The sequence below is a fragment of the Moschus berezovskii genome, chromosome 7, assembly GCF_049115385.1.
Source record: "Moschus berezovskii isolate FMDL1 chromosome 7, NW_MosBer_1.0, whole genome shotgun sequence".
NCBI classification, from domain to species: Eukaryota; Metazoa; Chordata; class Mammalia; order Artiodactyla; family Moschidae; genus Moschus; species Moschus berezovskii.
In genome coordinates, this window is record NC_142466.1 from 44633866 (window position 1) to 44661547 (window position 27682).

General features: G+C 40.9%; 1 protein-coding gene across 5 annotated transcripts in view; it reads right to left on the bottom strand.

Annotated features, from left to right (window-relative positions):
- The window catches only part of KDM4C (lysine demethylase 4C), a 415025-nt gene that overhangs the window by 39426 nt on the left and 347917 nt on the right, over nucleotides 1-27682 (bottom strand). For all 5 annotated transcript variants that reach the window (XM_055428240.2, XM_055428241.2, XM_055428238.2 and 2 more), the window contains one exon: nucleotides 10901-11071. In XM_055428240.2, coding sequence (XP_055284215.2) covers nucleotides 10901-11071 — 171 coding nt within the window. The remainder of the gene's footprint in view (nucleotides 1-10900; nucleotides 11072-27682) is intronic.

Genomic DNA, 27682 nt, shown 5'->3' on the forward strand with positions numbered 1-27682 from the left:
ATCACTAGTCATCAAAGAAATAAAATCACACTGAGACACTACCACACACCCACAAGGATGGTTATTATCTAAAAGACTGACAATACAATGTACCAATGCAAAATGGTACAGTTATCTCGGAAAACAGTTTGGTAGACTGGCTTTATAAAAAGCCAATCATATATTTACCATATAACTCAGTAATCTCACTCCTAGATGTTTATCCCAGAGAAACAAAAACACATGTCTACACAAAGACTTGAAAGCAAAGGTTCATAGAAGCATTATTTCTAACAGTCCCAAACTAGATAATCTAATCAACTGGATTTACAACCATCAACTGGCAAATACCTAAACAAGGTGTAACAGTCATACTGTGGAATATTATTCAGATCGAGAGAAAAAAAAAGCTAAATATCCAGGAAAGGTCTTGTACCTAAAATTCACAAAGAAGTTTACAAGTCAGTAAACCAGCTTATCTCTCTTCCCCTGATGTGACTTCCTTCAATCTCTGGTCCATCATCAATTACTTCCATTTCTGAACTAGATTTCAATAACCTTCACTGGGTAATTTTCTTATAACATCTTTCAGATCAGCTCCTAGTTAGGGTGAGAGGATATAAGGAGCATTAGTGATGAAAATATAACATAAATGGGCTGGGACGGGACGTGAATTCCCAAAGCTGAGGTGGCCTCACAACAAGAGGTTTCTCTTCATCAACTTGGTCTCTAACACTGTAATGTCTCTGTGGCCACCTGACTTGAAAGTCCAAGAGCTTCCCAAGAGGTAATTTTCATTATATGCAGATGACATGATACTAAATATAGAAAACCCTAAAGATTCCACACAAAAACTACTAGAACTGAGAAACAAATTCATCAAGGAAGCAGGATATAAGATTAACATATACAAATCAGTTGCATTTCTTTACACTAACAATGAAATATCAGAAAGGGAATGATTTAAAAATCCCTTTAAAAATCACATCCAAAGAAACTGAAATACTTAGGAATAAACCTGATCAGGGAGATGAAAGACATATACTGAGAACTACAAAACATTAATAACAGAAACTGAAGATGATTCCAAACAATGAAAAGATATCCTATGCTCTTGGATTGGAAGAATTAATATTGTTAAAATGGTCATGTTACTCAAAGAAACGCAAAGTTCATGCAATCCCTATCAAATTATCCATATTTTTCACAGAACTAGAAAAAAACGTTGACTTATAAGTTTAAGTTCAGTTGCTCAGTTGTGTCCGACTCGTGACTCCGTGAACTGCAGAACGCCAGGCCTCTCTGTCCATCACCAACTCCTGGAGTTTACCCAAACTCATGTCCATTGAGTCAGTGATGCCATCCAACCATCTCATCCTCTGTCATCACCTTCTCCTCCTGCCTTCAATCTTTCCCAACATCAGGGTCTTTTCAAACGAGTCAGCTCTTTGCATCAGGTAGCCAAAATATCTGAGTTTCAGCTTCAACATCAGTCCTTCCAATGAACACCCAGGATTGATCTCCTTTAGAACGGACTGGTTGGATCTCCTTGCAGTCCAAGGGACTCTCAAGAGTCTTCTCCAACACCACAGTTCAGAAGCATCAATTCTTCGGCGATCAGCTTTCTTCACAGTCCAACTATCACATCCATACATGACCACTGGAAAAACCATAGCCTTGACTAGACAGACTTCTGTTGGCAAAGTAATATCTCTGCTTTTTAATATGCTATCTAAGTTGGTCATAACTTTCCTTCCAAGGAGCAAGCGTCTTTTAATTTCATGACTGCAATCACCATCTGCAGTGATTTTGGAGCCCCCCAAAATAAAGTCTGACACTGCACTGTTTCCCCATCTATTTCCCATGAAGTGATGGGACCAGATGCCATGATCTTAGTTTTCTGAATGTTGAGTTTTAAGCCAACCTTTTCACTCTCCTCTTTCACTTTCATCAAGAGACTTTTTAGTTCCTCTTCACTTTCTGCCATAAGGGTGGTGTCATCTGCATATCTGCACTGCTGCTGCTGCTGCTAAGTAGCCTCAGTCGTGTCCGACTCTGTGCGACACCATAGATGGCAGCCCACCAGGCTCCCCCATCCCTGGGATTCTCCAGGCAAGAACACTGGAGTGGGTTGCCATTTCCTTCTCCAGTGCATGAAAGTGAAAAGTGAAAGTAAAGTCGCTCAGTCGTTTCCGACTCTTCGCGACCCCATGGACTGCAGCCCACCAGGCTCCTCCGTCCATGAGATTTTCCAGGCAAGAGTACTGGAGTGGGGTGCCATTGCCTTCTCTGGCTTATCTGCATTACTCGGCCATAAAAAAGAAGGAAATGATGCCACCTGTAGCAACATGGATGAACCCAGAGATTATTATACTAGGTGAAGTAAGTCAGAAAGAAAGACAAATGCCATATGATATCACTCGTATGTGGAATCTAAAAATGACACAAATTAACTTATTTATACAATAGAAATGGACTCAAAGAAATAGAGAATAGACTTATGCAAGTGTGGAACAGATTGATTGGGAGTTAGGTATTAGGAGAAGCAAACTATTATATATAGAATGGATAAACAACAAGGTCCTATTGTATATCACAGGGAACTATATTCAGTATCCTGTGATAAACCATAATGGAAAAAATATAGAAAAGAATGTATATCTATGTGTCTATATATCTATCTATATATTGAATCTCTTTGCTGTACAGCAGAAATTAACACCACATTGTAAGTCATCTTTACTTCAATAAATTTTTTAAAAAACTTGAAAAATCCACAAGCTTCCCAGAATCCCATGGTATAGAATGTTTCTGATAAAATTATTTTTTAGTGTTTCAAACCCACTTGGGTACTTTATTTTGCCTCCAAAATACCCAGAATCACTTCTTCACCTATACTTATACATCCTGAATCCCCTATGGTACCTAAAATAGCACTGAATATATAGGTCAAAAAGAATGATATGATTGGATATTCCCAAACACGATATATTTGGATCATGCCACCCTTGGGATTAAATCCTGAGATGAGATATGACATGCTAAATTGCTTCAGTTGTGTCCAACTCTTTGTAACCCTATGGACTGTAGCCAGCCTGGCTCCTCTGTCCATGGCATTCTCCAGGCAAGAATACTGGAGTGGGTTGCCATTTCCTTCTTCAGGGGATCTTCCCGACCCAGGGATTAAACCTGTATCTCTCATGTCTCCTGCACTGGCAGGAGGGTTCTTTACCACTAGCACCACCTGGGAAGCCCATTGAGAAGAGATGATAAAGTCCTGGAAATTAATAACCCTGCTCTCAATCAAATTCAAGGTAGTTATTGTGATTTTGTTAGAGTGAAGATGAGATGCTGCTGCTGCTGCTAAGTCACTTCAGTCGCATCCGACTCTGTGTGACCCCATAGACGGAAGCCCACCAGGCTCCCCCGTCCCTGGGATTCTCCAGGCAAGAACACTGGAGTGGGTTGCCATTTCCTTCTCCAATGTGTGAAAGTGAAAAGTGAAAGTGAAGTCGCTCAGTCGTGTCTGACCCTTAGCAACCCCACGGACTGCAGCCTACCAGGCTCCTCCATCCATGGGATTTTCTAGGCAAGAGTACTGGAGTGGCTTGCCATTGCCTTCTCCGGATGAGATGCTATATACCTTCAAATTTCCGTGGAAAGACAAGGATGGGAAAGAAACACCAAAAATTGTCTCCTGGGGAGAAGTTCCTCAAACTAATCACCTTGAGATATTGCCAAGAGAAATACAGCCAAGTGAAGAAGGTATGTATTTGAAGAAAAACATAATTAACTAGTTGCCCTGAAGACACATTGTCAATCTCTTGAGTGGAGTATCAGGGTAATGACACGCTTTTCTTCAGAGGTTCACCAGTGCTAAATGGACACTGTCAGTATTATGGCTACAGAATCAAGGGTAGAGATGCATACAATTTATAAAAGACAAAGGGAGTCCAGCACACATACGGACTTCAACATTTCATTAGTATGCCCTGGCTTTAAGGCAAAAAGCCACTCAAGAATTACACAAGAGAATAAAATTCTAGGGATTGGTAAGTGCCCACCTCCACCAACTTGAGAGAATTCATGAAACTTATGAAACTAATCAGAGCTCAGTGAAGAGCACACAATTTAGAGTTGAAGAATCAGATGAAAGCTGAGCTTACTTAGAAGCCCCAGCCCAGCAACTGCAGGTTTAGTTTTCAAAGATATAACCAGCCTCTATGCCTCTGAATGGCCTTGAGGTTCTTTAGTTTTTCTTAGTCAACTCCTAGCCAATACACTAATATTATTCCCTCTTGGTGGGTAGAGAATTCTATTTACTTATATGTCAATTAAATGTATTTAAATACATATTATATTTAATAGTTTACCCAATGTAAATTATATTTATATAAAGACACAGTAAAATATTTTGTAAATATTGTACTGCTGTATGTGTTGTTTGCTTTTTGAAATAGAATTTGAACTACTAAATTAATGTTAGATTTATCAGCATTATGGGCATTGAGTGATTTAAAAAAATTATAACATTTGTGAGAACTTTATATATTAAATCTATAAACATAGTCAAGATGTACAAGGAAATTTGATTACTTAAATGTAAAGTGGTAAGAATTTGATTGGTTCATTTATACATTATAAAATATTAATCAAGAAACAAATGATTTTGTTCTAAATGTTTATGTAAAAAAATCACTATATGCATAAATAAGAAAATTTGTTAGCTGAATTTGAAGGCTTAAAATAAGTAAGTTTTAAACTGTTGATTAAAATCAAGGTAATAACAGATTTTTTTTTTGTACACGTATAAAAGGCAAGGATGCAAAATTCAGTAGGAACTTGGCAGACTCTCAACTCTACAGCCAAGAAAGAGAAGCAAGGATGTCCCCCTCGAGGAGTTAAATGCCCCATGGGCCACACCTATAGAGTCCTAAACCAATAAAAGTCCCTGGAGCCTTTTCTGGCAAATTTCCATTCATTCTAGAAGAACCAGGATTGGTGGGTGACAATTAGTCTGGAGCATACATAACACAGATGGTCTGGGGTGGGGTATGCCTTTCACCAGGGTGGGGTATGCCTTTCACCTAACTTAAAAATCCAGGTTACTTTAAAATCCATGTGCCAATAGGAATTAAAAAACACTTCCCAGGACCCTACAGCACAGAGTTTTCAGGAAAACTTTTTTCTTAGCTTCTCACTCCCCCACCCCAACATATTCCTTTGCCTCCTGAGCATCCAGAGTTACCCCTACACCTACACTAGCCAAGTGGGGACTTGTGGGGGTGCTGAACCCAGATCAGTTAGGTACAGGGTCTTCTACGACAGCAACGCTAAAGTCACAGAGAGCATGGAGGCAACAAACAGTGGAATGCAGGGGACCAGCCTGCATTCTGGACCTGACTCTTGTCACCCCTAGTTTGGGGAATTCACACAAATCAAAAGGGTTCTGTAACCTGGCAAGTATCACACCTATGAACTGAGCACAAACTTACTCCAGAGCAAGGTTTGTCATGAAAAGTCAATCAATATTAACAGCACTTTAAGCATGCTGAAAAACACATGCATAAATGCAAAGAATTAGGTTCATTATTATAAAGTCTAAAGACACCAGGACTGCTTTACAAGTGGAAAAAATAAGCTGAACTCTCACCTGTACAGACACTCATTTAACCTAATAAGTTGGAACAAAGTTCTAAGTACACATCTTCTAACCAAATTTCATCAAGACCAGAAAAAGGGCAGCATAAACTAGATGGCGGGAGGAAAAAGACATTTAGCTCATTTAGTCCTTTCAATAATCTCAGAAGGTATAAATGATTCCCTTTTTAATGGGGAAACAAAAAACCTGAGGCTTGAAAGTTTGAGCAACTTGTCTATAACTGAGAAAAAAATTAGCTTTAAGAATTTTGGTTTCCACTGTACAGCCCATAGAAACTAAAGGCCATGACAATCCATCCCTCGTGTCTTGAAGAGTATAGTTCTCGTGCTTTTTTCACATTTCAAAGGATGCTGAAAAATGTAGCAAGTCCTCATGGAAATTTCAGTGATGGACTCTTGCTGTCAAATTTCTAAATGGTCCTGTTTCTCTTCTCAAGCCCAGTGGTGAATGTTAAGTGCTGGTCCTAAAACCATCCAGATCACACTGCACCATCCTCCTCCCCTGAAATGAGATCCAAGTGCAGACGAAAGGAAGCAGCCATCATTCTAGTGTCATCATGGGCATGCCAGAGGATCCCAAGTTTTAGCAAAGGTGAACAGGGGGCCCTGGAATCGCCTTGCTCATTGAATGCTCTTCAGTGGGCAACTTTTGTTCCCATCAAAATAGTAGGAGACAAAAAAAAAATTCATTAGGAAGTGTGTCGCAATTTCATAGACTGACAGATGGAGGTATGTAGCAATACATCTTTTATTACTTCCCCTGACAGCTACAGATTGCATGCTGAGTTTAACGGGACTGATACACACATTCTGCAAGTGTACTGTTGAGAGAAAATATTTGGGACATTTTTCTGGCTATCACAGAAATAAAGCACCTAGGTCTGGAAAGAAATTTTCAGGTAGTCCAAAGAATGTTTCTCCCTATAGTTTCAGACACTCCCTCTAGTCACATAACCCTAACAAAGGTATTTTATTTATTTTTTTTTCTAACAAAGGTATTTTAATGCACAGTAAATTTATTTTCAAACATGAATAGACCAGCCTGCATTAAATGTTTCTCTTCTAGAGGGAAGATAAAGTGATTCAAAAAATAAGGGAATGTATTTCTTCTAAAGCATCAGGCTTCATAAAGGACTATATTTATGTTATATGTAAATAAACACTTTGGGATAATTAAACTTGATGTTTTAGATTTTATTTTTATAGTTAAGAAACTGAAATTGTGTTGTACCTTTATGGCAGTTCTAGCTGGCAAGTACCCGCAGCTTAGAGTCTAGTTCTTCACTAGCCAGTCACACTGACATTGAGTTGCATTTGATGAAAGGGCCTTCCCAGTGGCACTCACGCTCTGATAAGCACATTGGGCAGATTAGAGAGCTTTCACACAAACAGAAGAAAAAATCATTTTCTACCCCCAGTTTCAGATGGCACAGGTATATCATCTAACAAAAGCGAGGTTTCTCTGAGGAATATGGACTATGTTTCCACCCAAATAACTACCCTGCCATGATCTGCAAGATGCTGAAACAGAAACAAAGCTCGTCACATTTTCTTATCTCCTGATTATCTCCACATCAGGGTACCAAGCAGGGTTCCCACCTCCCAGAAGACAGCTCTGATGTTGATGGATAGCAAAAGTGGAAGTGGGATGATCATAAGAATTAATCCACATGGGCTGAAAAATGGTGATATAAATGTATTTACATAATATCATATATGGGAATAAATAATAACTAATATGTGAATATATTTATAACATATTTCATTATACACATTATGTTTTGAAATATAACATCAAATTCCCCATACCAAACTGAAGTCTAGTTGACATACTATGAGGGCATTTAATCAGCGCTTTCATTAATGTAAGTGGGAAACACAGACCCCAAACAATCCCTGAAATCCTTTAAATTTAAAAAGCTTGCTTCAGAAAATCCATGACATAGTCTTTTGAGAACCTGGATGATGACCAGGACAGAGCACATAGTTAGTGGCGTTGATCTGCAGAGTGCTCCAAACCAGCCAAACAGTGTGGCTGCCTCACAGAAAGGGAAGTTACATTTTGCCTCCAATTCAGAGCTTCTGGCAACACAAGGTGAGCAGTCTCCTGAAACACCCCAGGACAACGTATTTGTGATGTTTAATTTTATGCATCAACTTGGCAGGGCCATGGGTGCCCACATGTTTGGTATTTGGTCAAACGTTATTCTAGGTGAGTCTCTGAGGATATTACTGGATGACTTTAGTGCTTGAACTGGACAGACAAAGCAGACTATCCTCCCTAGGACCCATCCAGTCAGAGAACAAAAAGGCTGGCCCTTTTCCAAATAAGGGGGAATTCCTCCTGCCTGACTGGCTCTGAGCTGGGACTCAGCTTTTTCCTGACTTTGGACTTGATGCTCTTCCTGGATCTTGAGCCTCTCCTGTCTCTAGTCTGCTGACTACAGATCCTGGGGCTTCTTGGCTTCCATAATCAAATGAGCCAATACCTTTATAAGAAATCATATATGTTACAGATACTTACTTGTAATATATTAAACACACACAAGCCTCTTATTTAAGGGTCTATTTCTTCAGAGAATTCTAATACCATATTATAAGGAAAAATAAAACCTTCCCTATGGAGCAACCAAATAAAGACATCTGGGGATGTCTCAGCACTAAGAGAACTAAGAGGCCACAGTGGCCAACAAGCAGTGATGTTATGAGAAAGTGTGTATAACTTGAAAATACAGCATCACTAAAATGTTCCTACTTGGTTGGTCTAAGAGGCCTGGAACAGGTAACCAAAAATGTACTAGATGGGAAAGGGTGGTGAGGAGTTATCGAGGGAGGAAAGGCTGGATCAAAGAGAGAAGACCTGCTCAAAGATGAGTTGTTTTTTCCCTGAAAAAATTGTCATTCATGCAAATTCATAGAGCAGCCCCTGCAACTCATCCCAGTGAGTACTGCCGCTCCCTCCAAGGCTAGAGCTGGGGACACGCACATACATGTACACACACACACCAACTGCTAAACCTCAAGCCCTTATCATATATGCTAAGTAACAGCTAATCGAGTTGTAAAGAATTTCTGCTTCTTTATTCATGTTGATTTAAATGCCAAGGTGTTTCTGAACTACCTCACAAATTTTTGTTCTCACCACACCCACAAACACTTCAAACCAAACTTGATTGGGTTCACAGCAAATAGGGGCTAAAGGTATCAAAGGAAAGACTTGTGGATTCAGAAAACTCCCAGGATCATAGCCACTCTTTTCCAATGCACAAGCTGAAGATTTTCCAAGAAAGCTTACGACTGACTGGGTGTGTGGAGGCTCGTGACGTGAAAGGAAATTTAGGATTCACTACATACTATCATGGATAAAGACCTAACTATTTGCTCAGGTTTGGGGGTAAGTGCTCACAGCTCTTTTGTTCTATCCCCTGCAGGCTCCCCAGCAAAGTTTTCTGTCTCTGGCCAGCTCAATACTGTCAGCCTGCACAAAAGGAGGCAGGTTCTGAGATAAGTGTTTAACTGGGCAGGTCTGACAAGCACCAAGGGGCTTGAGTTGCCCCTGTGTTTCAGTACCTCTCTTGCCCTCTCCCACTTTGAAAGTCCTTTTTCTTCCCAGGGGTTAAGAACAGGGGCTCTGGAGCCAAACTCCAGGACTGAACACTCTTTGTGACACTTACTAGCTGCATATCACTGTGAGAAAGTTATTTATTGCTTTGTGACTCAGTTTTTTCAGCAGCAAATGTAGAAAACAGTAGTAACTAGCACGCAAGTCTGTGAGGATGAAATGATTCCCACGTGTCAAGCTCCTGAAGCAGACCTGACACGTGATGCATCTCCATCGGTGCCAGCCCTTCTGACCCTGTGGGGTCTCGGACTCAGTCTCCTGATCCCCACAGGTGGGAAACTGCTTCAGACTCGTCTATAGCATTTATCGTGCTGTTTAGAAAGCACCCATTTACCAGCCCACATCCCTCCAGACTGTAAAGGAATCACATCTTCTTTTTCACTATCTTTGCCAGCACCCAGTGCAATGCTAGTACACAGCAGATACTGTGTCTGGGGACTGCACGCTTGAAGGGAGGGCCTAGGCTAGTAAGGCAAGCATGTGACCTAGCGGCTGCTGCTTATGAAGAGCAACATCAGTGCAGCAAAGCTCCAGGGAGAATTCTGCAAAAAAAACCCCACAATTCACCCTTAGGGTGTAGGATCAAGTTCTTGGATTTTTAATTTCTTTAAATTCATTTGCTTTGAAATCTTTCAAATAAGGTAACTTTTGTTTACATACTGTCCCTCTTAAAGGCATAGAGAAGTAAGCTTAACAAAGGAGCTGACTGAATCAATGTTTCTTCTGCCCCAGGAGACCAAAATTCTGGAAATGTTTATGAGCAATCTCAAAAGGTTACATTTAATTATCAGTTATGCAAAATACATACTTATTACTCTTAAAGAGTAACATCTTTCCAAATGCAAACAAGGGCAAAGGATCGCACACTGAGGACAAGGCAGAAGTTACAACTACATTATTGAGGCCTGGTTCCTCAAATGGATACTTGTTGTAAATAAACAAGGGATAACAACATGGCTGGAAGACTAACCCTGATCTCAGTTAACAGATTTGATCTCAGTTTCAAAAAACCTTCTGCTGAAACTGCTTTTCTCGTGAACATCCTGCTCAAAAGCAAGTCCCTAAGACACATTCAGAGTTCCTCTAACAAGACCCAAGGTGTTCATTGAGGGGACAGAGGAAGGAGACAGACAGGCACGCATGGGTCCCCTTTCAGACCACAGCTAAGAAACTCAATAAAAGAGCCTTTTGCTTGTGTGATTTTTGTTATTCCCATATGAAACATACACAGATGTTTCTGTCAGATTACAGATGTCACTGTCAGGTCAGATTAATAAAAGCCATATTCTCCAGCCAAGCATAAAGAAAAAAAAGTAATAAAGAAATTCAAATATACAAACTCCATAATAGATAAGAACAGGTGAATTCACATTTTGTTTCGGGCCACATATGCTTCTCATTCAGTTAAAAGAATCTGGGAAGATGAGTCTAAATTCACCTACTATTTAGAATAATGATGGCTAAGGAACCTCCTAGAAAACAACACTTCTAAGGATTGTGGTGAGGAAAGAGAACACCTGAATTGAATATTAAATGAAATGAGCTACAGCAAGAACCAAGATAAAGATTCCTGAGAGGTTCAGCTAGTTTAGTTACGCAAAAAACAAGCTGGGGAGCAGGCACCAGAGTCTTACTCACCACAATATCCTCAGGGAAGGTGTCCCTGCTGAAGGAGCCGTCATCAAACACGACCTCATAGAAGGTCTGCGCCGTCACGGCGATAACCCTGCAGCTGTAGTACCGGGTGTTCCGATGCTTCGTGATGACCGTCTGCCCCACAGAGATGCCCTTCTCACCAGCTTTGGATTTCTAAGGATGGAGCAGAGAAAGAGGAGAGAAAAGAAACAGGAGAGAGGACAGAAAATAGAAGAAATATTTATTTAGAAGATAATCATCAGTATGATCATGATATATACTTTTAATTTTTAGACCTTTTATTGGGGGATAATTTCAAACTTAAAAGTTGTAAGAATATGAAAACAAAAACATAAACACACTCTTTGACCCTTTACTCAAGATTCATCTACAGTTATTTATTGTTATTTTTAACATTTTACCATTTCCCATGTTTTTGCACATTATCTTACATGTGTGTATATATACATATTAAAGTGTGTATGTTGTTGTTTTAGTTGGTAAGTCGCGTTCGACTCTTCATGACCCCATGGACTGTGGCCATGGTTCAAGGGGTTTTCCCAGGCAAGAATACTGGAGTGGGTTGCCATTTCCTTCTATATATGTATATTAAAGTGTATATAAATACATATATGTTAATATGTGTGTATATATATATAATTGTATGTGTGTATGCATTTATGCCCAAACCATAAATCATGGACTTTCATACCTAAATACATCAGTGTGTATCTTATACAGTGATTTTCCTTTACATAACCGCAGCACAGTGACTAACTTTAATAAATTTAACATGGATGCCACTCTTTGATGACGCATATTCCAATTCTGTCAGCTGAGCGAATAACGATCTCGATGTGCCCCCATTCTTTATGTACAGGATCCAGTCTCGAGACAGGCACTGCATTTAGCTGCCAAGTCCTTTTGACCCCCTGTCACCTGGAACATTTCCACAGCCTTTCTTTGTCTTTTATGATCATGATACTTTTGAAGGACCCAGCTCTCCCTGCCCCTGTTTTTTCAACGGAGCATCTGGCTGATGTTTCCTCATGATCAGACTCTGATATACATTCCTGGCCAGAATACCACACAGACAATGCTGTCATCTTCTCAAGAAACCACATCTGGAAGCACATGTTTATCTGCCTTTCAATGGTGATGTTAACTTTGATCCTGGTCAAAGAGGGGTCCAATTTTTCCACTTTGTAATCACTACTTTTCCCTTCTAGCTGGTAAGCAATCTGTGGGAGAGCCTTTAACAGCACACAAATATCCTACTCCTCCACACTTCTGCTTAGATTTAGCATCCATTGATGAATCTTGCTGGATCCAGTTTTACTCTAATGGGGATGATATGCTGACTTTTCCTGCTCCAGTACTCCCTCCACATTTACTGGTTGGCACCTGGCAGTTACTAAGCAAAAACCTCCTACTCTCTCCACATCCATCCATCCATCCATCCGTCATCAGTATGGGATTATTAAATCCTCCTTCACAACTCTTTATAATTCATACTATAATCAATTATTTTGGTCCTCAGATTATCCCAGATTTGGTCAGTAGAAGCCTCTTCAATCTGTTTCCTATGTCCCTTAAGACGTCCTTTTATTTTTTAGCAGTTCCTTCCTTTTTGGCCTCATAAGAGTCTCAAGATCATCTTGCCTCAGCCCTGGAATTAGCATTTCCCTGAGGACCATGGTTCATTTTTGTGGGCAGTGATATTAGAGGATAAGATCCAGGTGCTTAGGTGTGCTTATTACTACAAAAGCATCTTTGCTTCTTGACCCTTTCAGAAGTCAGAGCAAAGAAATGTGTGGATGCATATAAATACATATACACACATGTACACACATACACACACACACTTTCATACATACAGGTAGACATGTATGTACATATAACCAAGGAAATCCAGGGACCAGGTCTCAGAGTATATGCCATGCTATGAAGTAGAAGACTTCAGGATAAACGCTTCGGGAAAATACTTGGCAGAATGCTAGGCTCATGGTAAGTACTCCAGACATTTTAGCTGGCTGTATTTGGGGCTTTCTATTTGTTTGCAATTTATTTTTCAGAATAAGGCTGTTGCTCCCCTATTAGAAACTCACACAAACTTCATTCCTGCCAGGTGCAGAGGGGAGTCACCATCTTACAAGGAGGTCTGCTCAGTCCCTTTTACTCCCTATCTCCAAGTCTCATTCATCAACCTGACTCTTGATGCCACAAGCTCTGACTCACTAGGGGGCTCTTGAATCAAGCACTTGGGAAGGTCCAGCACCGTTACCAAATGGGCCCTAGAAGGCACAGTCTCATAATCCCCAAGATACCAACATTAGTCTGACATGTCATCCATAACCTACAGAAAGCCAGGATTCATTAACCCAATGTCTTCTGGCAGGGGTATTTATAACATCACTGGGAAATAAAGTGTCAATTCAGAATCTTGGTTTAATTAGAGGCTTTACTTCTTTTTTCCTTGAATTTCAAAAAAGGCTAAAACACCTTGTAGGAAACAGATAAAGTACTATGCTTAAACTTTTCCTTCTGGAAAGCAAAGAAGAAATGCCCAGCGAGTCACTGACTCACTGGTTCTTTCAACAGTCATGCTGCTATTCAGTGGACACCAAGCACCTCCCGTGGTGCTCTGGACTCCAACCAAAACCACTAAGACTTGATTCCCATTCCCCGGAATAGGCCCACACAAGTATGTGCTGTGAAGTCATCTTACAGGTGGCATGACTCAAGACTGATGATATTCTAGCATGTCTTCATACTCACAGGCAGAATTAGGGAACCAGTAAGGGTGTTAGCAAAAGTCTAGAAGCAGGAAACAGCCCACTCTGTTCTGGGAACTGCAAGAGATCCTGCCTTGTATGGGAGGGGAAGCAGGAGAAAGAAGAGTTTAGAAATGGCCTGGGGCCGAGAGGTCAGGCTATGGGGGAGAGGAGGAAGTAGGGCAGCTCTCACATCATTTTAAGGAGTCTGGACATTACCCTGTGGGCCTAAGGGAGCCACTGAGAGGTTTAAGTACAGAAGAAAAATGATCCAGGTCCATGTGACTCCAAGGGGAGAAGGGGCATCTCCAGGTGGGAGATGAGGCCCTGGAGTACAGAACTACAGACAAAGATGCTCATGGTTTGGACTGAAGGCTAACTCTCCCAGACATGTTCCTAAAGGTCCCCTCTTTGCAGAATGAGCTCTGCCATCTAGCTTCTGACATGCCTAAACAAATAAAAGGATATTTTTCTTCCTTGAAATCATTCCCTACTGATTGCTAGGTTGACTGGAAAAATTTTCTCTGACTTTAGGTGTGGTTAGGTGTGTAAATGTTTTGCCAAAGCACAAGAGGAAGGAGCCTGTAGTGATTTAAACACACTGTGCTTGAAGCATAAATCTTTAACAGCTGGGCCACAGTACCTTACATATGCCAAAATAACTCCCTAGTTTCCTACTTCATTCCTCTGTCCAACCATTTTAAATACGTCTAACCTTTCAAGCAAGAGAGCAACTTAAATGTAATAATAAATTTGAGTGAAGGCACAGTTTGTAGAATTCTGGAACTCCAAAATTAAGCCTATGAATGCTTCCTAAAATTGTACTGGTTATAACTGCCTCTAGGAGGCAAAGTTCACAACACACTGGCTCTGGACTAAGGCCAAAGGGGGCTTTATGTTGGCAGTATATTTTTTTCAAACGCTGTCCCTTTTTGTCAAACGGCCTTAAAAACACTCATAGGCAGAATGGCATGTAGTGTATTTTACTATGATATTAGTTTCTTCATGCATTTTTTATTAAAATTGGAACTCACCCTCTAAGGAAAGAACATTTTAGATTTGAATTATAAGCTCAGCTTCATACTAAACTATGTGATCATAGGGATGTTATATAACCCTTATCAGCCTCAGTTTGCTCATCTGCAGAAGGAACAGTAATATTTACATTAAAGGTCTGCTATAAAATAATATGAAGTACATAAAATGTCTAGACTCACAAGCAATTAGTTCTCAGCAACTGTTAAGTGACTTCATTATAAGAAGAGACTATATATGAAACCCTGCTGCTGCTGCTGCTGCTGAGTCACTTCAGTCGTGTCCGACTCTGTGTGACCCCATAGACGGAAGCCCACCAGGCTCCCCCGTCCCTGGGATTCTCCAGGCAAGAACACTGGAGTGGGTTGCCATTTCCTTCTCCAATGTGTGAAAGGGAAAAGTGAAAGTAAAGTCGCTCAGTCGTGTCCGACCCCTAGCGACCCCACGGACTTCAGCCTACCAGACTCCTCCATCCATGGGATTTTCTAGGCAAGAGTACTGGAGTGGCTTGCCATTGCCTTCTCCGATATATGAACCCTAGCCCCAGATAAATAAACCACTCTTCTCTACAGTACCCCAGTAACTGGCATGCGCGACAATGCAGTATCCTGATTTCTCATGACAAGGCTCAATCCAGCTCTAAATCATTACTGCTCTGCTCTTCACCTCATCCTCTTATGACTCTAATTCTTGTCAAAAGGGGGCACATGGCTATGGTCCTTAGGAAAGAAGGCATAAATAATGTGGTCTCCTCCCTCCACCCTTAAGATTCTCAAAGCCTTTGTTTACAACTCTCTTAAGGGTCTGGTCAAATGTCACTTTCACTGACTATCCCTCCTGTAACAGGGCAAAATCCATGGGTCAGTGCCAGGACCAATTTGTCTTTTTATCCATGGCATGCAACACTGTTGCTGCCAGATAAACAATGAATGAATGAATGGAAAAATAAATAGACAGGAAAAAAAAACACTAAATAAACGATCTACATGGACAGGTACAGACATATTTTTTAAATGGGAGAAGACTGATTCTAATTACTCACTGTCCAGAAAAGAACAAAAAGAAACAAAGGGGAGTTTCAGGAAGAAGTTCCTCTTTGTTAGGGTAGCTAGGCATGTGTGTGGGTTCAGTTCAGTTCAGTTCAGTCACTCAGTCGTGTCCGACTCTCCGCGACACCATGAATCACAGCACGCCAGGCCTCCCTGTCCATCACCAACTCCCGGAGTTCACTCAAACTCATGTCCACAGAGTCGGTGATGCCATCCAGCCATCTCATTCTCTGTCGTCCCCTTCTCCTCCCGCCCCCAACCTTTCCCAGCATCAGAGTCTTTTCCAGTGAGTCAACTCGTCGCATGAGGTGGCCAAAGTATTGGAGTTTCAGCTTTAGCATCAGTCCCTCCAATGAACACCCAGGATTGATCTCCTTTAGAATGGACTGGTTGGATCTCCTTGCAGTACAAGGGACTCTCAAGAGTTTTCTCCAGCACCACAGTTCAAAAGCATCCATTCTTCGGTGATCAGCTTTCTTCACAGTCCAACTCTCACATCCATACATGACCACGGGAAAAACCATAGCCTTGACTAAACGGACCTTTGTTGTCAAAGTAATGTCTCTGCTTTTTAATATGCTATCAAGGTTGGTCATAACTTTCCTTCCAAGGAGCAAGCGTCCTTTAATTCCATGGCTGCAATTATGTAGTAGTATGTATATGCCAGTCCCCGTCTCCCAGTTTATCCCTCATTCCTTATCCTCTGTTAACCATGTTTGTTTTCTACATCTGTGACTCTAGTTCTGTTTTGTAAATAAGTTCATTTGTATGATTTTTTTTAGATTCCACATCGAAGTGATATCAACCATTTTGTGGGAGGTAACTCTTCTAAATAAAACAGACCTGTTTTGATTTCTGTTCCCAGAGTGAATCCTTTTTGACATTCGAGGTACATAATGGGTGCAATATCCACTATGATTACATATAATCATGATTATATTACAGTTTAGAGACTAACAGCTTCATATATTTTGCTCTCCACCAGTGTTCACTGGATGCACTTTATATGACCAAGACTGAAAGGTATGGTGATATGTTAAGACAGCTTCTGCCTTAAGAGGCTTGCAAACAGTAGAGGTGATTAAATGTAGTAATCTAATAATCAGCATAATTATTAAAAGATCTAATGACGTTTGAATAGTAATTTATAGCCTTCACAGTCTGAACCATAGTGATCCTTGCACCTTATGACAGTGGCTGGGCAGGTATTATTATTCTTTACATGTGGATGTAGAGGCCGAACCTCAGTCTTTCTCACTTTTCCTCTCAGAGTCAGTTGTTTAACTGGGACATGAACCCAATATTAGGGGGTGGTAATAAAGGTTTATGGTGAAATTCACAGGGTCTTGGAAGTGGAAGCAGCCAGTAAAGGGTAAAGAAAAATGATAGAGAACTTGACAGAGCAAAGGTTGATTCCAGACCACAACTTTTTTTTTTTTTCCTGCTAGGACATGAAATTTATGCAAACTGGCTAGCTGGAAAGATGGCCAGCACACAAATGAAATAAACTGCCTTCATCTAAATAAAAAATTTTATAAGCCTCAAGCATGACTGACGATTTCATGGGAAGTATTAAAGAAAACAGATTTTTTTTCATAATGCTATTTTGATATGATTTCTGATTTATTTTTGCAGGAAAAATTTATTGACAAGCATATCCTATAACTGATTATAATACTCAAAAATACTTCCTGTCAGAAAAGCCTAAGAATCTATTGATGTTAAGAATGTCATTTCTCATCGGAGAAGACGGATATTATGCAAGGGGCTCCATCAGATTATGGTTTTTGAAGATTACTGCACAGGCTAAGATTATTAAAGTCAAATTTTCTTTAACATACACTATGCAGAAATGAGCAGTGCTTTAATTGGAAAAAAAACCACTCAACTTCTCTTTTTAAAAAGATAGAAACAGTTCAAAATTCTAGGGGTGTGAAAATAAAATGTAACTAAGAAATTGCTATAGACATTCTACAAAAGCATCAAAGAGTCACTAGGACAAAAAACACAGATATGTTACCAACACATGTCCGTACTCATGAGTTAATTAAACTCTTGCAATAACTCTGTAGTTGTTATTTCTCATTAAATAGATGAAGTCACTGAGGTAGAGGTCGAGTGACTTTTCCAAGATCTCAAAGCTGGTGAGAGGCTGAAGTGGGGCCCAGAACCAGGTGCTCTCCCATCACGAGTGCATGTGTCAGTATCATCAACCAGGGGAACACACATGGAAAGACAGAGGAGAAATGAAACCAACCAGGAAGTGACAGGAAAGGAATTGGAGCAGTAGCCTAAAGAGTTACATTTCCTTCTGTTCTTTTCTAACTTATTGACTGCCTCTTCTGTTCTACATACCATTTGAGACACTGTTTAATCTCCCCAGTATTAAATCACAGAGTCAAATAAGCAACTTTGATTTGGAACCTATCTGGAGATGAAAAATGCAGAATATATAATTGCATATGCACTCACATATGTACACTGAAACAGATTGTAAAAATGCTCACAAATCTTCACTCCTTCCTATTTGCACATATCCTCTGAAATGTGACTTTGCATCTCCTCCCACCAAAGGCTGGAGTCTACTTCCCCAGCCCTCAGATCTGAGCTAGTCTTCTGGCTTAACCTGCTTTGGCCAAAAGAATACAACAGAAGTTCAGTTCAGTTCAGTTCAGTCGCTCAGTCGTGTCCGACTCTCTGCGACCCCATGAATCACAGCACGCCAGGCCTCCCTGTCCATCACCAACTCCCGGAGTTCACTCAAACTCATGTCCACAGTCGGTGATGCCATCCAGCCATCTCATTCTCGGTCGTCCCCTTCTCCTCCCACCCCCAGTAATGGTATGCATATTCAAAGCCTCTTCACATGCCTGCCCTCTCGCCAGGGGCCACAGATTCTGTCCTGTGAAGAAACTCGAGTTATCCTCCTGCTGGCCGATGAGAGACCACCCTGTCCAGAGATGAGGCCCTACACATATGAGAGAACCCAGCCAAAAGAATACAAACAGTTCTTCAGCTGCCCACAGATGGATGAGGCAACTAGTCTGAAACAGAAGAACTATCCAGCTGAGTCCAGTCTTCACTGATGACAGCTGATGCTGGGAAAGATCGAGGGCATGAGGAAACAGGGACAAGAGAGGATGAGATGGTTGGATGGCATCACCGACTCAATGGACGTTGAGTTTGAGCGAACTCCCGGAGATAGTGAAGGACAGGGAAGCCTGGCATGCTGCAGTCCATGGGGTTGCAAAGAGTTAGACATGACTGAACAACAAAAAAAAGCAGAATCAGTAGCTAAAGAGTTGTTGTTTAAAGCCACTAAGTTTTGTGATGGTTTGTCACACACACAACTAAGAGAAAGAATACAGTGACACGGAACAACGTCAATGTTAGAGGTGCTGACCCCCTCACACACAGCTGAAAACTCACATGTAACTTTACAGTCAGCACTCATATCTACAGATTTGACCAATTATGGATTGTACAGAATTCAATATGTATTTATGGAAAAAAATCCATGTATAAATGGACCCACGCAGGACCAAATCTACTAAGAAAATAAAATACTAAACTGTTGGCTATATGTAACCCATGGACGGAGAAGCCTGGTAAGCTACAGTCCACGGGGTCGCAAAGAGTCGGACAGGACTGAGCGACAGAACGGAACAGAACGGAACCCTAGATAATGGGATTTTATCTGTTTGGTTCTTTACATACCTCTTTGTAGTTTCCGTTATATACAGTTGTCCCTTGAACAACACAGGGGTTGGGGCAACCCCATCCCCTGCACAGTCAAAAATTTGTATATTGTTCTGCCTCAAAAATGAAGGAATTAATACATGACTCAACCAAGAGCAGGAAGCTGAAACAGTTTGGACAGAAGGAGGACTCGTGATGCCACATACAGTGATCTCTAATCAAATACAAACTTTTTTCCACATTTAGTTAATTTAAAGATCTATAAAATGAAAATACAGGTATTATATCATTGAAAAAAATCCACATATCAGTGGACTTGCACAGTTCAAACTCATGTTGTTCAAGAGTCAACTGAATTTCTTTAATAATTATCACCACAACCTTCTGATCATCTGAACCAGGCCAAAGTGGGCCAGGAGGCCCCATATACACATGTGCCCAGAAGGCCACTGAGAATGGAGTGTTTGCTGCCATGGACCCCCTCGGTTAACTTGTGAACCTATGGATCCCTACTCAGAATAATGTTTTTAAATGCATAAAATAAAACACAAGATTATGCCCCCCACAAATTACACTGAAATAATACTGAAAAAACAAATTTGTGGTATAATAAATATACTTCTTTCAGTTCAGTTCAGTCGCTCAGTCGTGTCCAACTCTTTGCGACCCCATGAATCACAGCACGCCAGGCCTCCCTGTCCATCACCAACTTCTGGAGTTCACTCAAACTCATGTCCATAGAGTCGGTGATGCCATCCAGCCATCTCATTCTCTGTCGTCCCCTTCTCCTCCTGCCCCCAATCCTTCCCAGCATCAGAGTCTTTTCCAGTGAGTCAGCTCGTCGCATGAGGTGGCCAAAGTACTGAAGTTTCAGCTTTAGCATCAGCCCTTCCAATGAACACCCAGGATTGATCTCCCTTAGAATGGACTGGTTGGATCTCCTTGCAGTACAAGGGACTCTAAAAATGTATTAAATACTAATACCTAATGGCAGGTCTAATAACAACTATTAATATCCTAATTTCAAAGATGCAATGGGCATAAGTAATATTTTGAGATCTCTCTCCCAAAGGTAATGTGATTTTCATTGTGGACAGAGTCATAGAAACTGCTAATACCACCTCTGCCTATGCTCAAAACTGATAGCATCATTAAATTGGAGCTAGAATTTAGAAAGAAATTTTCAATTTTTCCCCTCATGCTCTCACAGACAAATTTCTCTTGATACTAAACTGTTCAAAGGATTTTATCTATTTAAAGGCACAGCATTCAACCTTTTAACAACAGCCTTATAAAACAACAATGTTATTTATATATGCTGCTTGTATAAACTGTCAATAAATGGATACAGTGGTAAAATGAAACTCCATGAAGACATCTCTGTGAAGACTGAAGTTATGGACCCTAAAATGAGTAATTTTGGGGTGACCTAAACTGGAACAGGAATCTAACTTAAGTACTGACATTGGAATATATACTGTATTCTCCAATATTCAATATCATTTCTCCCCAGTGAGTTTCTGACAGAGAGCAGAGAGGAGTCAGTTCAAATATGACCTTTACAGTGATCGCTTGGCAAGGAGTCCTGTGAGGTAGAGGAAGGAAGATTTCTATCCTTGGCATGAAGAGTCTTCTCTTATCGGACCTGGGAAGGAGGATGTGTGTTCATACCCTGAAAGAGGGTCACCCACCATCCATGTGATGAGATGAGTCATGGGCAGGGATGTCATCTTAGGAAAATCCCTGAGTTTGTCCTCCATCTGTATAATGATGTCATTAACAAGGGTGCAAAGCCAAATAAAATACATGTAGAGGTACACACAGGTACCTCTCACAGGTACATCCATCATTCAATCAGTAAGACTGGAGAGGCGAAGGAAAAAGCTTAGCAACTTATTCCATGAACAGGCCAAAATGCACATTTCCATGTATATCCAGTAACCCTTTTACCTTCTCAACTTTATTATTACTCCCTAATTTCTATGAATTAATAACATGTGAGATGTTATTATATTTTTTCAAGGTATCCATTTTATAAAGTCCTACAGTTATCAGAGTAATAAATTAATACAAAGTATTATTCTCTCACCAAACTTACACAGCAAAAATCACTCATCTAAATGTGCCTTGTAATAATGAAAAGTTTCTTTGTAAAATTACAAGAGCTTGGTAAAAATATTTAACCCAGAAAAACCGAAATCCCTGGAGCTTCATGAAGAAATAATTGCTCTTATAGCACAAATGCACATGCAGGCTCATAAAAATGTCACAAGTATTTAATTTTCAGTATGTCTGTTTGTTCACATGTACTTGATTTCTCATGGGTTTTTAAATACAAACATATAATACAGTGGGAAATGATGGTAAGCAGTTTCCCAGCAGACTTAAGGCCTTATTCAGTTTAATATCTATAGAAGTATAACTAACAGGCTGTGGAAGAAACTGAGGGGAAAAAAAAACCATGAACTATTTTCCATTTGAGTCATTAGCTCACCTCAGAGGTGGTAGCCTTGTTCAGGAGCTAAGTGAAAGGGACTGGGATGGGAGAAACATCTTCAGAAGCTTCACTGTGTTAATGTAGGAAACTCTCAACAGGCAGGCAACACCTGCTTTCCATTCTGAATAGTTTCAGTAACACACTTTATAAAGAGCAGAGAGGAAAGTTCCCATCAGTTGGACTGGTGGAGCTGGAGGTGGAGCGTCCACTGCTGAGATAGAATCTGATGTGAGCTCTTGCTAACTCATTTCCAATCTCATTAGCTGCTAGAGAGTATGCGAGTCCCTGGATGCCTGGCGCCAGAAGCTCTGCCTTGGGCTTTTATATTTCAGATGCTCTTCAGGCTTCTCGGGTCTAACTGTAAAACTGGGGGGTTGGGGAGGGGACTATAGATTCAACAAACAATCATTCATAGCAGGCTATGTGTGTGTTTAAATTTTATGTGGAAATGCAAAGAACCTAAAATAGACAAACAATGTTGGAATGAATTATAATTTAGGAGAAATGAGGAGAGAAAGCATTCATTCATTTATAAAGTACTGTGATTTTAAAAAATGACCTCAGATGGGGTGTTTTCAACAGAGAGAAGCAAGGGACACGGGGTATTAGTACACAGTTCTACCCATAAAGATTTCTGGATCTCAATTACAGTGGGTAACTGGGTTAAAAATAGCTAAAAGAGATGAAAAGATTTTCTTAACAAGGTTACCTGAAGCAAAATGGATTAATTAAAGGGCTTAATAATTGTTCTATGTCACCAAGAAGGAAGCCTAGATAAATAATGAAGCCATGTAAGCTAATTCAAGCCACAATCTCAAACTGGAAAAGTGTAGCCAAATCAGCACCATCTCAATGATGCACCACGTGCTCTAACTTTGGAGACAGGGAAGTTCTGGAACTTTAATGATTGCTGAACCCTGTGAAGTTCCATTTCATCACCTGTAGAATGGATACAATTAGAAAAACCTGCAACAGAGGGTTACGGTGTGGCCCAAAAGAGACAATGCACTACCGGCAGAAGCCTTCAATAAACTATAAAAGGCATTATGCCGATACGAGCTACTATTAATTTTATTTACCTCCTCTACCTCGATAAGCTGCTCTCAATGAAAAATGACAGTCACCGTGAACACAAAAGAAAATCAGGGTGGCACAGTCAATTCTGACTCTACACAGGCACACTACTTCAGTGAGCATCAGACAGAACGGGAGGGAGAGAGAGAGAAAGAGGTAGAGAGAGGTTGAGAATGAACACATGCAAGCTTCCTAAGCTTCCCTGAAAATCGCAGGAGAAACAGCCAGAGGAGCAGTGGAGAAGTCAGCCAAAAGCTTCCTACAGCTCATCACAACCGCAGCAGGTGCAGTGCAGATTCTGCCATGTGGGCTCAAGGATGTTCATCAAAGGGGGCAAATCCACAAAGCCTTTAACATCCACTATTAATTAAGCAAGCTAATATCCATCTGTCAGTCTATCAAGTGTTAATTAAATGTCTCCCTGTGCCCAGCACTGTGCTTGAAAGAGTGCTGTGTGGGCTCCAGTGGAAGCAGGAAGGGGAAGGGAAGGACTGAGAGGCAACCCTCCCTTCCCAGCCCCCTGCCTATAGCCCTCGTGTTCCCTCCAACATCTAATGCTAAACTCCGTGGTTCCTGCAGCTTCAGCCAAAGCTTCTTCCTAGCATCTATTAAGGACACTCTTCTTTTCTACAAATTCATGATAAAGATATAAGACAACAGATTTTAAGATACAGTTAAAAGTTGTTAAATGTAAGGGTTTGCAAATTATTAATTTTCTTCCAATTCCTGAGAAATATATGAGAAAATGGGGACAAACCTAAAAGGCCTACATAACACTCAAGGAGAGACAAACACAACAGAAAATAACTCAGAAGGACAGTCGATGCCCACAAAGAAATGAGGTTTCACTTCTCCCTCCCTCCTGCCCCAAGAAAAAGCTTCTGAGTGACAGGTCAGCCCAGTAATGGCTGGAAGAAAAACTAAAAGAATGTTTTATTGAAAAATATTGTAGAAGAAGAAGTCTCTTATGTTCCTTCATATACTACTCTATAATTTCACAGATCCACTACACCCAGGGTGGGAGAAGAAGACAGAGAGATGCACGCAATCTCATGGTGAAAACAGAGTCAGCTTCAGATAAGGAATGGTCAGGAAACCATCCCTTTAACCTAGAAAGGGAAGAAGTACTGATCTGCATGTAAAAACGTCTCGGATCCCAAGATGGCTACCAACATTCTGTGAAGGGTGGGACAGAGATGGGGTAGCCCCAGGCCGACTGGCTTCCTGCCAAGAGACCGCAAGAGGCCTTTCTAGTTAATTTAGAGCCTTATACATCATGTTTGGTGAATGTGGACAAAGAACACAGACCTAGAGAGTAGCCCTTTAGGTAAAAAATGAAGTGCCTTTTCCATTGCTTGCAGCAAGGAGATCCAACCAGTCCATTCTAAAGGAGATCAATCCTGGGTGTTCATTGGAAGGACTGATGCTAAAGCTGAAACTGCAATACTTTGGCCACCTCATGCGAAGAGTTGACTCACTGGAAAAGAGTCTGATGCTGGGAAGGATTGGGGGCGGGAGGAGAAGGGGACTACAGAGAATGAGATGGCTGGATGGCATCACCGACTCGATGGACGTGAGTTTGAGAAGACTCCGGGAGTTGGTGATGGACAGGGAGGCCTGGCGTGCTGTGATTCATGGGGTCACAAAGAGTCGGACACGACTGAGCGACTGAGCTGAACAGTCTCATTAAACTATAGTTTCATTACACTGTGTCAGTATCTATGGATTTCATTATGACTATGGCATCTAATTACTGTTTTCTACATGAAGGAATTGAAAATCCTGCCTCTTATGCTTTACAAGATGTTGGAATGTCAAGTTCTCTTTGCTTTTGTGTGTCTGCTGACACATTCCATTTATATTTCTCTACTGTATCCACGGTACTTGACTGTAATACCAATGTTAAAATATGGGATTAGTGTCACTACCTAATTTTCTTAACAAGCTATCAGACAATAATGCATGCCCTAATTATTTTTTTAAAGGAGTATTAAATTGCTGAAAAGCTTAAAATTTCCTGAGAAATAATTCCGTGAAAAGCTGAGCAAGTGTTTCATACAGAAACACACCTTACCTATGCTAAAAAATGTAACCAGATAAGTGGTTCTTAGAATGTAAGACTTGATTTCCCTCAGTATGTCTGGTCCGTGAAGTTGTCAAGTATCAACAGTCCCATGTAAACAGTCCTTCCTGCACTTGCCCATCCTTCAGGAGACTGGCTGACTGGTCCCTGGTCCCATGATGCACTTCAGGGGAGGGGGTGGGGATAAGACAGCCAAGTAGGAAATACAACATGACAAGTACTTCCTGGGGGTTCTGATGAGTCTGCTTTAGTGATAAACACCAAACTCCTGTAACCAAGATGCAGATTTTTCCTGAATTTTTCTTAAGTCAGGATTATTCTGCTAATAAAAAGCTAAATAAAAAGTTCAGGCAAAATTTTCCTTTCCACATTTTTGAGAGAGAAGAGGATAGCCAAGGCTGTTGAACAAGAGATCTCCTGGAAATCAGGGCTCCACAGAGGGTGACTGCTAACACATCAATACACTTAAGGCCTCAGCAGCCAACATTGCTTCAGAGTTAATTCAGGGGCTCTTCGGGCCCTTAGGAGCAAGCACTGTCTATTTGTAAAATAAATAAGGCATCCCATATAACCTATGTCCTAACATTTTTCAAATGCCTTTGGATGTTTCCAGGAAATTTGAAATAATGCTTGTTTGTTTTTTAACCCAACCAGATTAAAGGATAAAGCAGAAGAAATCAGAGTCTGGAGAAATGCTATACTTAAAGGCAGAGATATTGTTCTGAGTCACTGGGAATTGACTCTGCTTTCTGCCCCCAGATGACAGTGCGGCCTTGTTGATCATGAGTCTGATTCAAGAGCCAGGTGCTCGCACGTTTTTCCTTAAATGGAAAGGCCCAGACTGTTAACAGTAAATCCTTCCAGAATAGACATGCAAACCCCTTACATAGAGCAGCTATGTGGTAGCAAACTACAGTTCTGCTTCGATACAGCAGCAGCCAGTCACATGCAGATGTTGCCACAATAGGGCAGCCCACTAGGGAATGGTGTGCCAGAGAGGTGCCACACCGAGGCACTCGGCCTTTCTCTGCCTGCATGGTTTCCCCCTTCTGATTAGTTTCTGTACCCTTGACTGAATTAAAATTAGAATCTGCAATGGAGGCATCTGTTATCTCTTCCCGCAAATTCAAAACTCCCCCTGAAACACTTTAATTAGCATCAGAAATGGGTCTGGAGTCTCTGCAGCTGGTGCCCGAGCGGGGACTGGCACAAAGACCCTTACCAAGTGACTAGACTCTGAAGAGGGACTGGGAAGTGGAGGGACAGAAGGGTAAGGTAAAGATGGCTCCATGGAGGCAGAAGAGCCTCTGCCTGGGACCATGAAGTCACTGTGGGGAGCTTGTGGGGCGAGTGTTAGTGGAATTTTCCTCTATGCCCCACAACCAGGCCCAGCAGAAGGTATTTAGAAAGACTGAACACACTCACCCCTAAATAACTATATTATTTGTTTTTTTGAACCCTTGCTAAGAATTTTTTATACCAGACCTTTGCTTTAGTCAGAATGCTTTCTGCTATTCAGTAACAGTACAAATTCAGAAGGACGTTTCAAAAACAACTTACATAGAATAAACAAACCATATACAAATATCAGATTATTATACACAAGTCTAAGAAGAGTTTGTTATTTGGTCATGACAAACTCTACTAACTGAACAGAAAGGGAGTTAGCAATACCTCAACTGTTACAGAAAAAACAACAATCACCAAACACTGTCAGTTAATCACAAAGACACACAGATCAGGGTGACGAAGAGGGTTTATGGAAATGAAAACATTCCAATCATTGTTAGATGAGTGTTAGTGTTAGCTGCTCAGTCGTGTCCAACTCTTTGTGACCCCATGGACTATAGCCCAACAGGCTCCTCTGTCCATGGGATTCTCCAAGCAAGAATACTGTCGTGCGTTGACGTTTCCTTCTCCAAGACGAGCGTTAACCACAATAAATTCTGGTTCTCTTTCTTAAAAGCATGAAGGGGACAGAGTCAAGCCATAGGATGGAGCTCCAAACTTAAGGAGGGAAAAGAAAAAACCAAAAGATGATGGATTCATACCATGGGTTGAATCAAGAGACAACCAGATGATTGAGAACTACTCACAAGTGAGAGTTTGGTTTCCTTTCACTGTGGCCTTCCAATGCCAGCTCCAATGCAGCTGACACATCAACTTAGCAAACTCAAACTTTCTCTTTTAGAACCAGCACAAATATTACCTCCTCTGTGAATGCCACCTGACTACCCTAGATACAATTAGTACCTTCCTTCCAAGAACTCTCAAAACATTTTACTCGTATCTTTATTTAGCCTATCTTATTAGGGAATAGAGCACAGCAGCTAAGAGCCTTGCTTCTGCATCAGAGTGTTTGGTTTTGACTCTGCATGGTGACAGTGTGACAGAAGCACCAAGAAGAAAATTACTGTCAACTGGTACCTGCTGGATCTGTAAAAGGCTAGAACCCAAGATAATGTCCAAAAGCATCAGTGGGAATTTACAGTGGGAGTGAGTGAGTGAGGTCTTTCTGTATCAATCCATAATCAACCTGAAACACTGCAGACCCTTTTTATAATTAATGAATTC